Raw genomic sequence first — 15422 nt, 5'->3', positions numbered from 1 at the left:
CCTGTACTAAGCTTCCCGAGGGCAGGATCCCTGCCGTGGTCACCCAGCATACCTAGCACAAGCACCTGGTACAGAGTCAGATCAACACACATCTTTTGGGTTGAGTGTATGACGTGTGGACTAAGGACAACCCCCAAACTGTTGGTTCCAATTATTCCACAAGATTATCTCCTCCAGGAGAATCTAACAGGAAGTGGGGCCATTGCTGGTTGACCCCTCCCAGTACTGGCTACACATGAGGTTTGTCTGGGTTGGGGTCGAGTGCCTTCATTAAGATTGAGGCCCATCCTTTTGCTGTCCAGGTGTTCCTGTGTGTGTGTGCGTGGTGTGTGTGTGTGTGTGTGTGTGTGTGTGCAGAAAGTGTGCTGCAGGCTGTGTATAACTGGCACTGGGGTGGGCAGGGCAGGCAGAGGAAGGGCTGTTACTTAGAGCCTGAAGTTGGCCTGTGCAGCTGAGCCAGCGGGAGCCTGAGAAATAAGTGCCCAGCATGGAACCCAGCTCTGCAAATAGATGTGCCTTTATTTTTAAAAATTATAAAATCAATATATGCTCACTGTAAAAGATTGAAACACTATAGTGGTGCACAGAGAAATCACCATCATCATCAAAGTAGAAATTGAAAGCCTTCTCCCAATTCCATATTCCCAAAATAGCCACTATTAAGTTTGGTGTGTATCCTTCCAGATTCTTTTCAATATCTATATAATTATGCATAATTAGAATATATTTATATAACATATATATATATATTTTTTAATTAATTTATTTTTATTTTTGGCTGTGTTGTGTTGCTGTGCACGGGCTTTCTTTAGATGCGGCGAGAGGGGGCTACTCTTTGTTGCAGTGTGTGGGCTTCACGGTGCCTTCTCTTGTTGCGGAGCGTGGGCTCTAGGCACGCGGGCTTCAGTAGTTGTGGCTCACGGGCTCAGTAGTTGTGGCATGCAGGCTCAGTAGTTGTGGCGCACAGGCTTAGTTGCTCCGCGGCATGTGGGGTCTTCCTGGGCCAGGGCTCGAACCCGTGTCCCCTGCATTGGCAGGTGGATTCTTAACCACTGCGCCACCAGGGAAGCCCTAACATATATATTTTTAAAGGAGTAACATCACACATTTTACCCTTCCACTTCATTTTTGCACTTAATATACGGCCAGCATCATATTTCCATGTTAACTTACCTCCTTCAATCATGCAGAGGAGCCAAGATGATCAGAAGAACCTGGGACAGGTTCTGACACCTGAAGAAGGTTGTTGCGGATCTCAGCTCATCAGAAGCACCCAGCAGAAGACCCCACCTGGCCTCGTGAATACAACACTCTTCTGAACAAACTGGCAACCAGCAGCAGCGCCAGGAAATGGTCTAGCTGAGGAGGACTTAAGAAACATGTTCTGGGTTGTGTTATACAAAACACCTCAGGTTCCCCCGGGAATGAACCAGATGCTAGTCAGCCTCTCTTCACCAGCATCCATAGTGCCTGCCAGGCCCAGCGATGCATGCAGACCCATCTCTCATGTAAACAGAACCGTCTCTAATACGCCAGAACGGAAGTACCACAGGGGCCCTTCATGGCTGTCCCCAGCATCAAGGACAGCGTCTGCACGTAGTCAATGCTCAAAAATGTTTGATGACTGAAGGAAGGAGCGAACATCCTGCTGCTGGTGGGATGAAGAGTTTAGACCGCAGCCTATAGAGCTGCCCGGGGACCCCACAGTGCCAGGGGTAGTAAAGGAGAAAAATCAAGGAGACCATACTGAGGGTTTTATTTCCAGCAGGGAACCCTTTGCTACAGTAACAGCATAAGTTGAGGAGACTGAACACTTTCAACTTGGTGCCAGAGCCATGCTTTGTGCTGGTGCTGGGTCTGTTGGGGGAGGGGATTTTCAGAGACATTCTCCAAATCACTCAAGGGGGATGGGAGGCAGTGGAAAAATCAAGGAAGACCCTTTCAAGGGGGAAAAAAGGGGTGGTGGTGGGGAATCTAAGGATATTTTCCCCACCAGGATCTAAGCCAGGAATAGATGCATCACGCTGGCTGGTGGCGGCTTCCCAGGGCACTGTGTTGAGAAGGATTCGGGAGCGGCGTTCAGCTCACAAGGAAGGGGCTGTATGACTGATTAGGGACGCTCCTGGGGGCTTGGAAGTGGCAGTGACATCATGGACACATAACAGCAAAAGAGCAGTGGCCTCCCCACATGGTCCCAGGGAGAAGTAAAATTTAGATTAATGACATCATAATGGAAATCAGACTGTGGACAAAGAGTTCATTTTGTTGTGTTTTGTCCTCCATGTGAAAATAAGGCCCAGAGAACGCCCACCCGACCTGCACTCAATACTGCCATCCCGGAGATGCTGCAGCCGCGCATGCCACTGTCCAGGGAAGAGAAACCTGCTACAAGGCTTCCCCGCCGCCCTGCCCACCTGAGGCAGCTGGGGAAAAAGGAGCGCGCTTGCCATCTGAGTTCCTCTCCTCACCTGTGTCGAGAGGGCTCCTCTCTGGGCCGGTGACATCCACAGGGGTCTAAGCAGAGGGAAGAATGAGGGTGGCCAGTCTCTTGGAAGGCAGGCGGAAGCATCTGATACAGAAATGTTTTTATTTGGGAACTCAGAGACAACTCCAGCTCCTCTGTGAATTCCCAGCGAGTTTACAGCAGTCTTGGGGGCAGGGTCTATTTGACCCTGCTTGATATCAGGTGCCAGTGAGGATCTGAAATAGATGGTCATGAATCAAAGGTCCTTCCAAGGCAGCAGCTCAGCGGCCCCAGCCCAGAGGTGAGGAAGAGTGCTTGCAACTGGGAAAGCAGGGATTCTGGAGGTGAGACCGGGTGGCTGAGGGTCGGCGGGGAGGCATTCTTTCTCTTCAGTAAATTCGCTACCACAGGTTCTAGAGACGCCGCCATCAGCATCAGCTGTAGCAGAATGAGGCCCTGGTCAGGTGATGCTGGCTCTGGAAAGAAAGAGGAAAGCTAAGACTTTCATCTAACTGGGGTTATCAGTCAGCGAGATCCAGGAGTCAATCTATCTGAAAACTGTTTTTGTGAAGCAACACTGGGCAAAGTATCGCCATGAGAAAAGACTGGGGAAAGGCTATGAGGTTGTCCGGGGTTATTTGTAAAAGTTCGATAAAAGATATTGTAGGAAAACATGTATCTTCCTGCCTTGAAAATGAATTTTCCTGAAGTTGAAAAGTGGGCCAATGAAGTCTGAATGTCACAGCAGAGGGCGAACCAGCATCATTCCAGGAAAGTTCTGGGGGCAGGGGATGCTGGCGGGCCGGTAGGGATGGTGCAGTTGGATTCACAGGCCTCGGACCTGTGAATTCAGGTCAGTGCTTGGATTCACAAGTGCTGACCGCTGAGCGGTGGTTGGGACCCCACTTCTACCACCAAAGGTCATCTTCCTTGTACAGTCTGATCCTGGTTTCTCTACGTGAACAGACAAAACTAACCACATCACAAAACCACCACCTTGTGCGGTATTTGCTGGGTTTCAAATGATCCTTGGGTCACTCATATGTGTGATCTGGGAGCGAGATAACTGAGTGGATGAGTGAGAGGGAAGTGCTCTTCCTTCCCAGGACTTCGTGGGGGCGGGGGGAGAGCTCTGTATCTGGTGGTTGGAAGGGGGCTGGAGCTGCTTGGGGCTGGACTCTATTCCCTGCAGGCACCTGGAAACAATTCCACGCCGTTCCCACCACCTGTGCCCAGGAATCGAGATAGACAGCGTCCCACCACTTTTTAGGCTCCCTAATTCTCTAACTACCTCATCCCACTCTGTCCTCAGTCTAGGTTAGGAGGCAGGCACTGGCTGCCTTGTCTTCAAAAAGTGGGTTTTACTGCTGCCTGGGGCATGACCTGCCCGAGATTTCAGCGCTACTTGATAAATTCAGATCCAGGACTCATTAAAGGGCTTTGGTGTTCTTGGATTAGAGCAGGAAGTTGAACTCCTTGGGTGAGGCTTGTTCAAGATGAGGCTCCAGAAGAGTCACTGGGAATGCCCTCCTCCACCTGAGAGGCACCAGCCCCCTCGCCACCCCAGCAGAGAAAAGGCACACAGACATCTGTGCCCCTTGTCCTATCAGAGCACTTTCAGAAGGAAAAGCTTCCAGTTGGGGCACTGCTCTGAAAGGCCAAATCCAGGACAATCAGGATTGGGCTTGCTAGAAACGCCTTCTTTCCTCCTGAAGTAGCCAATCACCAGGGTGGCCACAAGTGGCAGGGTGCCATGGCTCAGGCAAGCGTCCAGCGACTCTGGGATCTGTGAAGCCTTGGCATTAAAACCGCTTTGCAGCTGAAGATTTAATGACATGGAAAAATGGTCCTGAACTAGTAAATGGGAGGAGTGAGTTATAAAATACTGAGTAAAGTTGGATCCCATTTGGGGGATAAAAAAGTTGGAAGAATATTAACAAGGTCATGAGATTACAGGTATTTTTATTTTGTTCTTTTTGTTTATTTGTATTTTCTATTTTTTCCTACAATAAAAATTGATTTTATGATAGAATTTTTTTAAAGTCACTTTCATCTGTTAAAAGGGGGATGTGGCCAGTATCTGAGCACAGCTTTAAGAACCAGACTTCTCTTCCCTGTCCTGGACATAACCCAAGTTCAGTGACTCTTTACGCAGGATATTTAATTATGCAAAATGTGTTGCTGCCCTTTTCCTTTTGTAAGAGAGGGCAAAAAGCCAGAAAGCTGTGGATACAGGTGCTTTAGTGAAAAGCTAAAGCATGTGATTTAAAACCAGTGTCCAGGGCTGGGCCTGGGCTCACTCTCATGAGCCTGATCCATCCTGCCCTTCCCTTGGCTCTAGGGTCTGGCCCCATCCACACATCCTAGCCAGACTCTGATGCCCCAGGGCAGTCAACAGGGAGGTTGGTTAGACCTTCCTGATGAAGACAATCCTTCTTGAGAGAATTTGCAGTCACCACGACCGAAGCAAAATGGTCTCTTGTTTTCTAGAAAATTCAGTGACTCATCCCACTTTGTCTTCTGAGCTCTGCAAACAACTAGTTTGGGGCTAGAGAAGGAGAAACAAGGGAGGAAAAGAAGGGATATTGGAAGTTGATCATCCATCTACTCAACGGTGTTTCTGAGTGGCCATTTGTGTGCCAGGCTTCGTGAGAAGCACTAGTGATACAGAGGTGAAAACATAGTTATAGCTCTTCTGGAACCTTCGTGCTGGCTGGGGAGTGAGGAAAGTTGGCAGGCAGTTATAATGCATGGGCATGTGGTAGGGACAGAGCAGAGCCTACAGCAGGCACACATCCTCCTGGCTGAGACATCAGGGAAGGCTTCCTAGAGGAGGAGACCTCTACACCAAGGCCTGGACAACAAAGAGGAGTTGGTGAGGCCAAAAACAAGAGGAAGGCCTGAGAAGAGGGTGTCAGGCAAGGGCGGCATGCACAAAGACCCTGAGGCGAGAGTGAGGATGGTATGTCTAAGATGCTGGTGAGAACGAGGCTGTTAAGGACTGACACTTAACCTAGAGGGCAATGGGAAGCCATTGAGGACACTGGAGCAAGGGAGTCACTTGTTCAGATTTCTGTTTTTAGATCCCTTTGGCTGCAGTGACCTTTCTACAATGAGAACAGGAAAAGGAGAGGGTGAGGGAGGCAGGGATGGTATGTATAGCAGAGGCTGTCCTCTAGACTCTGGGAGCCTGTCCTCAGACCTAGACTGAGTTCAGTAGGGAGGTGGGGAGATGGTGCCTGTGTAACAGGCGGTGGGCACCCTGGTTCAAGTCCTCAGTCTTGAGCCTGGGTTATTTAAATTGTACAGTGAAGCTAAACACGCGTCTCTCCAAGGGCTCTTGAAGCTACTGAACGGGAAACAGATAGGTGAGCTCACTATAAACAGGTAAGTTCTGTGCCGACCTCAGTTACTGAGCGTCCAGCTCACCATCAGCCACAGGTGGGCATTTCAGAAGGGCTTTTTGATGACAAGAAGGGTGGCAATTCTAGCCCAGAATTAACACAGATTAAACAGGAAACAAATGATAGAGGGATATTTCAGAAGGCCACACCATTTTCACCTCAAAGAAAGTTTTAAGCTCCAAGAGGGCACAAGTGGCTGGGAAGGAGGTGCACTGACCTTGCGCTCAGGGGCTGGTCGCCACGTGGTCCCCGCGGATCGCCTGCAGCGAGAGCTCGTACCCAAGGAACATGGCCGCGCTCATGGGGAAGCCCCGCACGGCATTGACCGTGATGCCTCTGAAAAACACCTTTGGCAGGAGGCGGCGTTATCACAGGGCACTGACCTGCACCTTCCGCAGGGCTGCCACCGAGGGCAGAGCCAGGGCCGGCGCTGCTGCCCACCCACGCAGCCCCCTGTCCCAGGCTGGACCCTACAGAGCCCAAAGGACCGGGAAGGTGGAGACCCTCCCCCGCCAGCACACACACACCCCAGCCACGCCCCCACCCTCAGCCACGTCACTTCTGAAGGCGCGTTCCTTCGCAGGCCCGGTACGCATGCGCTACATACTATGCGCCAACAGGTGAGTCCCGCGAACACCACATACACTCGTTTAATTGTGGCGCTCTCTCGTGAGCATGCGCACAGATGCTCGGTTCTCGGGACTCCGCAAGTCAGAGCTCCACACGCTTTGCAGGGGTAGAGCACCCGGCCATGACCAACAACTGTGACAGGTGCTTCACAGGACGTCCCCAAAGGGGCAGGGTAGGGGGAACTCAGGCCCTGCTCAAGCTGACACACCTGGAGTCCAGGTACAGTTTGCCAGTTAGTAGCTGTGTTACTTGGGAAAATAGCAAAGTCTCTAGAAGTCAATTTTCCCAACTGTCAAATAGGGGTAATAATACTATTGACCTCCTACAGTTTTTGAGGGAATAGATGAGACGTTGCTTTTAAAGGCATTTTCACAGTGCCTGTCAGGCAGTAAAGCACTCCTTAACTGTTGACAGTCACACCACCATCCTTATCATCAGTACTCACCACTTCATACAGAGTAGCACTCCACTTTGGTCATTAGTATGAGTGCTGAGGAGTATTAGTACCAGTGGCCTAAACCCGGCCTTTAATACAAGAAGACTGTATTTGTCTTCACCCCTAGGGAATATGGTAAGATGCTTCCCTTCCACCCTGAATCTTCCTGCCTGGTGCTGGGTAGACACTGATCTCTGTGACGTGGTTCCAGCCCTTGGGAAGTTTATAAGCTACTAGGGAAGATAAGCCCCATTCAGGAGTAACTACAGTATAACCTAGAACATGATGAGAATAAGTAAAGGCCTTGGTGAGGGGTGGGATGGGGAGGAGCTGTCATTAAATGTCTTCTCTGGGAAGAGATCACATGTCTGAAGGTAAATCACTACCCAAGTGTGAATGACCTGAGAACTGTCAGGTATAAGATGTAAACTTGTTTATTGATGCCTGTATAATTTACTGTTTACGGACTAGACCTGGTACTATAATTTTCAGAAGGTAGAAATCCCTTGCATGTCCCCAGTTTTCTTAGTTGTTGGACACTGTGATGTCAGGGTAGGTGCAGGCCACTGTCATGGGCCAGGACGTCAGGTGACAGACATCCCTTCAGGAGAGGCGCCTGCACCATGGCACTCGTGGCAGCCTGGGACATGCAGCTTCGTCAGGAAGGAGAGAGAAGGGCCTCAGTGTACCTTGGTGGGTGAGGGAGCCTTGGCCCCAGGGAAGGGAGCTTAAGATCCCCAGAGGTGAGCAAGTGGCCCAGCCAAAACCTGGAGCAATTCAGGTAGGGGGCAAGAGGGCTCCTTGTAACATTAGTACTCCTCTCTAATGTCTAACCTTTCTGGAATTCCACAGGCTCAGCCAGGGTGACTGAATAGCAGCAAGGAACTGGGTCAGGCTCTGAGAGGAAAATTCCATGCCGGGTGCACACAGAGGCTCCCGTGTGCACCGGGGTTTGGCTCTGCAAGGCGAGGCAAGCCAGGCAGGACGCAGCTTGGAATGTGATCCTCCTCTCCCACGGCACTGGGCCACGCAGGAGCCGTGGGCCACTTCAGGCAGCCAGAGGTGACCTCCCCCTAGCTATGGCCTGCTCTGCTGTGAGGCCCAAAGATGGCAAAAAGAGTGCAGAGCTACTGGCTATCACCTTGGCTTTTGGAACACAAAAACAGTAGACAGAGTCTTTCCTCATGAATCCTCAATGGCTCCCCACTTCCCAAGGTCAAGTCCATACCCTTCCCTGGCCTGCCAGGACCCACATGCTCTCTCCTTGCACTTCTCTGAGCTGCCTCTTACACTTGACATTGTGGGCAGTATATTGGCCTGCCATTCACTCCTCCTAACAGGCCAGCTCTCTCTCACCACTGAGCCTCTTCTGGTCCCCTCTGCTGGAATCCTCCCCAGACTCGGCTATACCCTCTGGTAGCCCTGCCATGGCCACCCCAAGTAGGATTATGGCCCGCTGTCTTCTGTGCCCTCAGTATCTCTGCCATCACAGCACTTCTCACACCATCCTCCAATCACCTATGACTTGTCTGTCCCTTCATTAATAGTCCCAGTCAGAGTAGTGCGGCTCACATCTGAATCCCTAGCATCTGCACGGTGCTTGGCCTAGAGGAGCCTCTATAAATCTTATTAAATGAATCAATGGATGGATGGACAGGCAGATGAATGAATGAATGAATGCATGAACGAACAAACTCCTTGCTGTGAAAAAAGAATGGTCTCTGGGCTGAAAGCATCCTGGTGGTGGTTGTGGTAGTGGGGGATTCCTGGAGTGGAGGGAGGCCTTCAGATCCCCCAAGTAGCAGAACCAAAGAGTAACCAACACTGGTGCCTACTTACAAATGGTCCCCTCCATCTCTCCTTAGAGTCATCCAGTCTCATCCCACTGTCACAAACCCCCTCACAACAGTCACCTCTGTGGAGCTAGAGGACATCAAGTCACTCCTCCAGCCTCCTTATTGCAGGTGACAGCTCTCCAAGTGTGAGCCATGGCCCATGTGGTTTAGGACGATCCTCGCAGCAGGCAGAGAATGGATCCAAAACTACCCCACCTTTCTTCCGTTCTGACTTGGGAATGCCCCAGAAGTCCATGGACTTACTAATTCCCCTACCATAAAGACTGCTTTACTTGTAATCACTGAGTTACAAGGGGCTACTAAAATTGGGTACCATTGCCGTTATTTGACTCCTTTCCAATTCTTTACTATCACTGAGTTCTTCTTCCATAGGGAAGTGAGAATAGGTTGCAGCCTCAGTGAGCTGCAATAAAACTGTTTGGGAATGGGTACTCCACAAAGCCAGCACTCAAGCTCACTAGGATTGGAGCCATCCCTCAGCCTTGGGAAAAGGTGCTCCACCTGCCGCTGCTGGGGATCTGACTGTGAGACCACCCAACTTTCCAGGGCTGTATAAGATTATTTTTTTAATCATGTTGCTATGTATGTTTATATGCAAACACCTATACAAACATACATAAATACACACACACACATATATGCTTGCATAGGCTGTGAATATTTTGAAAATATATCACAAGAAACTTATAACAGTGATTGCCTTTGAGAGCAGACTGGCAGGGGGTCACAGGAGGGACATTTAGACAGTATATCCTCTTATACCTTTTGAAGCTTCCTATGTTCACATACTACAAATTTTTTAAGCAACTAATAAAAAATAATTTCAGTCAATGATGTGGTTAATCAAGTTGAATATTGCTATCTCTGCTTAAAACCTGTCTCTGAATATAAACTGTGGGTCAGACACTTTTGAGGTTAAGAAATCAATCATCTGACCTCAGTTGTTTTCTAGGACTTTGCTTTTAACAGAACACAGTAAATTTTTGGAGGAAATAATATCTGCAATATATTTTGCTTCTACAGCACTTTTTGGAAAAATGATACATTAATATTTGGGGAAATAGAAAAAAAATCTCAAATAAAAACTGAGCATCTCTTTTGAATCTCTCTTATGTGTCACTCTGTATTTATTGGTTGAATCACAAACTGTGCTTCTGCTAAAAAAATACAAAAGACAATTGATTCAACATCTATTTATGATAAAAATAATAAAGGCCATATATGACAAGCCCACAGCTAACTTCTTAATCAATGGTGAAAAGCTGAAAGCATGTCCTCTAAGATCAGGAACAAGACGAGGGTATCCACTCTTGCCACTTTTATTTAGCATAGTATTGGGAGTCCTAGCCACAGCAATCAGAGAAGAAAAAGAAATAAAAGGAATCTGAATTGGAAAAGAAGAAGTAAAACTGTCACTGTTTGCAGATGACATGATACTATACATAGGAAATCCTAAAGATGCCCCCAAAAAACTACCAGAACTCTTCAATGAATTTAGTAAAGTTTCAGGATACAAAATTAATACACAGAAATTTGTTGCTAACAATGAACTATCAGAAAGAGAAATTAAGAAAACAGTCCCATTTACAATTGCATAAAAAATACCTAGGAATAAATTAACTAAGGAGGTAAAAGGTACTTGGTAAGCTATAAGACATCAATGAAAGACAGTGAAGATGACACAAACAGTTGGAAAGATATACCATGCTCATGGATTGGAAGAATTAATATTATTAAAAAGACCATACTCCCCAAGGCAATCTACAGATGAAATGCAACCCCTATCAAAATATCAATGGCATTTTTCATGGAACTAGAACAAATAATTCTAAAATTTGGATGGAAAAACAAAAGACCCTGAATAGGCAAAACAATCTTAAGAACAAAGAACAAAGCTAGAGGTACCATGCTCCCTGATTTCAAACTATACTACAAAGCTACAGTAGTCAAAACAGTATGATACTGGCACAAAAACAGCCACATAGATCAATGGAACAGAATAGAGGACCCAGAGATGAACCCATGCTTATATGGGCAATTGATCTATGACAAAGGAGACAAGAATATACAATGGGGAAAATACAGCCTCTTCAATAATGGTGTTGGAAAAACTGGACTACTTTCTCACACCCTATATAAATGCAAAGTGGATTAAAGACTTAAATGTAAGACCTGAAACCATAAAACTTCTAGAAGAAAACATAGGCTATACATTCTTTGACATCAGTCTTAGCAATATTTTTTGAGATCAGTCTCCTCAGGTAAGGGAAACAAAAGCAAAAATAAACAAATGGGACAATATCAAACTAAAAAGCTTTTTCACAGTGAAGGAAACTACCAGCAAAATGAAAATGCTGCCTACTGAATGACAGAAGATATTTGCAAATGATATATCTGATAAGGGGTTAATATCCAAAATATACAAAGAACTCATATAACTCAACATCAAAAAACCAAACAACCCAGTTAAAAAATGGGCAGAGGACCTGCAAAGACATTTTTCCAAAGAAGACATACAGATGGCCAACACGCACATGAAAAGATGCTCAAAATCACTAATCATCAGGGAAATGCAAATCAAAACCACAATGAGATAGCACCTCACACCAGTCAGAATGGCTATTATCAAAAAGACAAGAAATAACATGTGTTGGTGAGGATGTGGAGAAAAGGAAACCCTTGCACACTGTTGGTGGGAATGTAAATTGGTGCAGCACTATGGAAAATAGTATGGAGGTTCCTCAAAAAAAATTAAAAATAGCACTACCATACAACCCAGCAATTCCACTCCTGGGTATTTACCTAAAGAAAATAAAAACACTAACTAGAAAAGATACATGCACTCCTATGTTCATTGCAGCATTATTTACAATAGCCAAGACTGAATTAAATGTTGACATCTGTGAAAACATGGATGGACCTAGAAGGTATTATGCTAAGTGAAATAAGTCAGAGAAAGACAAATACTGTATGATTTCACTTATATGTGGAGTCTAAAAAACAAAACGAACAAACATAACTAACCAGAAACAGTCATAGATACAGAGAACAAACAGGTTGTTGCCAAAGGGGAAGGATGTTGAGGAGGAGAGAAATAGGTGAGGGAAATTAACAGGTACAAACTTGCAGTTACAAACTAAATGAGTAATGGGTATAAAATGTATTGTGTGAGGAATATAGTCAATAATTATGTAATATCTTTGTATGGTGACAGATGGTAACTAGACTTATCATGGTGATCATTTTGAAATGCATAGGAACATCAAATCACTATGTTGTGTACCAGGAACTAACAAAGTGTTGTAGGTCAATTATACTTCTAAAACAAACAAATAGAGAAAAAGAGATCAGATTTGTGGTTACCAGAAGTGAGGGGTGGTGGGAGGGGATGTACAACATGTAATGTACAACATGATAAATATAATGAACACTGCTGTACATTATGTATGAAAGTGGTTAAGAGAGTAGATCCTGAGTTCTCATCACAAAGAAAAAAGTATTTTTCTATTTCTTTAAGTTGTATCTATATGAGGTGATAGATGTTCACTAAACTTATTGTGGTCATCATTTCATGATATATGTAAGTCAAATCATTATGCTGTACACCTTAAACATCTACAATGCTGTATGTCCATTATATCTCAGTAAAACTGGAAAAGAAAAAAAAAACAACTGAGGTGAGAATTCTAGGAACATGGCAGAGTAGAAAATACCAGGACTCTGTCTCCTCACCTAAATAACTATTACACAGACAGAATTTGTCTGATGTAACTACTTTAGAACTCTGGAGTTTACTGAAGGCTTCCAACTTCCAGGGGAGGGTTTGGGCAGTGGTTAATTTCAGTCAATGTCAGCATTTAGCACAGTAGCAGCTACCCATCCCCCATCCCAAGCCCTTTGGCAGGCATCTATGCACGTGTTCCTGGAGTAACCTGCACACAGCTTGTGGGAACCAGGGTGGGCAATGAGAACCTTGTCCTCCAAATACTGGACATCTGTGTTCTGGTCACTGATTGCTGTTTCTGATGATGAGGTGCAAAGAGGAGGGCATTCATTCTTGTTTAACCTCCCCCTCCATCTTGCAACCCCCTTGTTCACTGGCTGAAGTGACTTCCAGGGAATTTAAAGGGATGGTGCCCCTTTCCCTTCCCTTCATTTCTCTCTTTTTCCTCTTTTGGGAGCCAGACATTAAAGACTAGGACATTCAAAAGCAACTGCACGTATGAGGAAAGTTAGAAAGTGACTGCGTATGCCCAGGGAAAGGCACGGGCTCAGAAAAACACTGAGAAAACCTTAAGTTTACACCTCAGGTTGATCATTGGCACAGAGATAGCCTACAATGATCAAAAACAATAACGAAACCCACCACACCCTGCGGAAGACTGAGAATTGGATTTCCAGAGTTACCACATTATTAGATTCAAATGTCTAGTTTTCAATAAAAAATCACAAGGCATATAAGAAACAGGAAAGTATGGTCCACTCAAAGAAAAATAATCAAAATGAAATGTCCCTGAAAAAGACCTGATAGCATATCTACTTGACAAAGACTTTAAAATATCCTTCTTGAAGATGCTTGAAAAACTAAAGAAAGATGTGAAGAGAGTCAAGAAAATGATATGTGAACAAAATAGAAATATCAATAAAGAAATAGAAAACCCAGAAAGAAAGCAAACAAATTCTGGAGCTGAAAAGCACTGAATGAATGAATGAATAACTGAAATGAAAAATTTACTAGAATGATTCAAAGGTTTATTTGAACAGGCAGAGGAAAGAATCAGCAAACTTAAAGATAGGACAAGAGAAATTATTGAGTCTGAGAGAAAGAAAAAACATGAAGAAAAGTAAACAGAGCCTAAGGGACTTGTGGGAAACTATCAAACAGAGCAACATATTCATTGTGGGAGTCCAAGGGGAAGAGAGAGAGAGAGAGAGGCAGAGAATATTTGAAGTAATAGGGCCAAAAACTTCCCAAACATGATGCAAGACATGAATACAAACATCAAAGAAGCTCAATTAACTCCAAGTAAGATGAACTCAAAGAGAACTACAAGAAGACACATTATAATAAACTTTTGAAAGACAAAGAGAGACTCTTGAAAGCAGACACAAAGTATCCTCTATAAGACTTTCCGCAGATTACTCATCAGAAACTTCAGCAGCCAGAAGGCAATGGGCGAATATATCCAAAGTGCTGAAAGAAAAACACCAAAACTGTCAACAAAGGATTCTATATCCAGAAAAACTATCCTTCAAGAGTGAGAGAGAAATCAAGATATTCCCAGATAAACAAAAGCTGGAGGAGTTCATCACCACTAGATCTACCCTGTAAGAAATGCTCAAGAGAGCCCTGCAGGCTGAAATAAAATATCACTAGACAGTAACTTGAAGCTGTATGAAGAGATATTGTAAAAATCTCACAAAAGGTAAATACATGGGGAGAGTGACGCTAGCATCATGGCAGCCCAAAATGTCCCTTATTTTGTCCTCACTTCAACAACAAAAATTCAGCATCCATCCATAAACAAAAGTGCCTCTGTGGGAGTTGTGGGATCCAGCACTATACACCAAGGGACCCCAGAGGAGTCTTGCCCACCTGTGCATCAGCTAATAGGCAGACAGACCTCAGTACTGGCAGCAAAACCTGCAGTAGCCTGTGAATTGGCTCCAGCCACTCTTGGCTGTAGTCCAGGAGCAGCTGGAGAACACTGACTTGGGAGGTCACACACAGACGAGAGAGCCTTTGTGGAAGTCCAGGTTTCCAGAGGAGAAGCTCTGGCACTCCATTGGAGCAAAAAAACAAGTTTGGACACACTGGCGTGGCAGTTAGTAAGGATTGGAGGGCTTGGGATGAGGCAGTCACGTGAGATAAGGCCCAGAGATCAGTAGTAACATTAACGCTAATAAAACTACTACTAATAATGCTAATGATAAACAGATGACTCTTTCTAAATGTTCTCTATGTGTTATACATTAAACTGAGCACTTTTTATATGCCTAATTTAATTTAACCTACAAATATCTCTGCTGTTCATGGTAGGGGTGATTATCATTGGAGAAATTGAGGCCCAGAGAGGGGAAGGTTGCCTGGATTCCCCCAGTTCACAAATAGCCAGGCCTGGCTTTGCACTCAAGTCTGCTGACTCTAAGAGGCATGCCAAGATAGCCAGGGGCCCATTCGAGGAAGAGCAAGCATGAGGGTACTAGGGGGTATAGTGGGAGGCAAGATAGATGGGGATGTTTATAACTTTGGACACTAGATGTGGAAACCTGATCTTCATTCTGAGATAATTTAGAGGCAAGTAGAGGCTTGGGTTTAGGACAAGCCCTTTAGGTTCAGGAGAAGGAAGACAAGGCCAGGCTGGAGGCTGCCTCAATAGCCGAGACCAGAGGTGATGGGGTCTGGACTTGTGTGGGGTGGAAAGCAGAAGACAGATCAGGGAATTGGAACCTGCAAGATGTGATGATTGAGGTGGTTCTGGGAATTCCCACTTATAGGAGAGGTGAGGCTGAGGTGCTGAGCAGGGAGTGAGGAAGGAGCTCCTAGCCTTTCTGGATGAGGAGGCAAGCTTCGGTAACACAGATGTGGGTCCAGACCCTGGCTCTGCCACATACCAGCTGTGTGACCTCAG

At 45.7% G+C, this 15422-nt stretch overlaps 2 protein-coding genes across 12 annotated transcripts in view; both read right to left on the bottom strand.

Annotated features, from left to right (window-relative positions):
• LOC132362515 (F-box/LRR-repeat protein 21) overlaps window positions 1-2556 on the bottom strand; it is a 116271-nt gene extending 113715 nt beyond the window's left edge. For all 8 annotated transcript variants that reach the window (XM_059917139.1, XM_059917138.1, XM_059917132.1 and 5 more), the window contains exons 1-2: window positions 2469-2556; window positions 1174-1369 (exon numbers count right to left, since the gene is read on the bottom strand). The gene's annotated coding sequence lies outside the window, so the exon portion shown is untranslated. The remainder of the gene's footprint in view (window positions 1-1173; window positions 1370-2468) is intronic.
• A 12-nt stretch (window positions 2557-2568) lies between these two features.
• Window positions 2569-15422, bottom strand: part of SLC25A48 (solute carrier family 25 member 48) — a 41667-nt gene continuing 28813 nt past the window's right edge. For 3 of the 4 annotated variants that reach the window (XM_059917141.1, XM_059917142.1, XM_059917144.1), the window contains exons 7-8: window positions 6086-6215; window positions 2569-2940 (exon numbers count right to left, since the gene is read on the bottom strand). In XM_059917141.1, the coding sequence (XP_059773124.1) occupies window positions 2925-2940; window positions 6086-6215 (146 nt within the window). In that variant the 3' untranslated portion in view covers window positions 2569-2924. The remainder of the gene's footprint in view (window positions 2941-6085; window positions 6216-15422) is intronic. The other variant, XM_059917145.1, reaches the window with a different exon arrangement.

This window comes from Balaenoptera ricei, chromosome 3 (assembly GCF_028023285.1).
Source record: "Balaenoptera ricei isolate mBalRic1 chromosome 3, mBalRic1.hap2, whole genome shotgun sequence".
NCBI classification, from domain to species: domain Eukaryota; kingdom Metazoa; phylum Chordata; class Mammalia; order Artiodactyla; family Balaenopteridae; genus Balaenoptera; species Balaenoptera ricei.
Note: the sequence above shows the minus strand (reverse complement) of the source record. Positions and strands in the feature narration are given on the sequence as shown.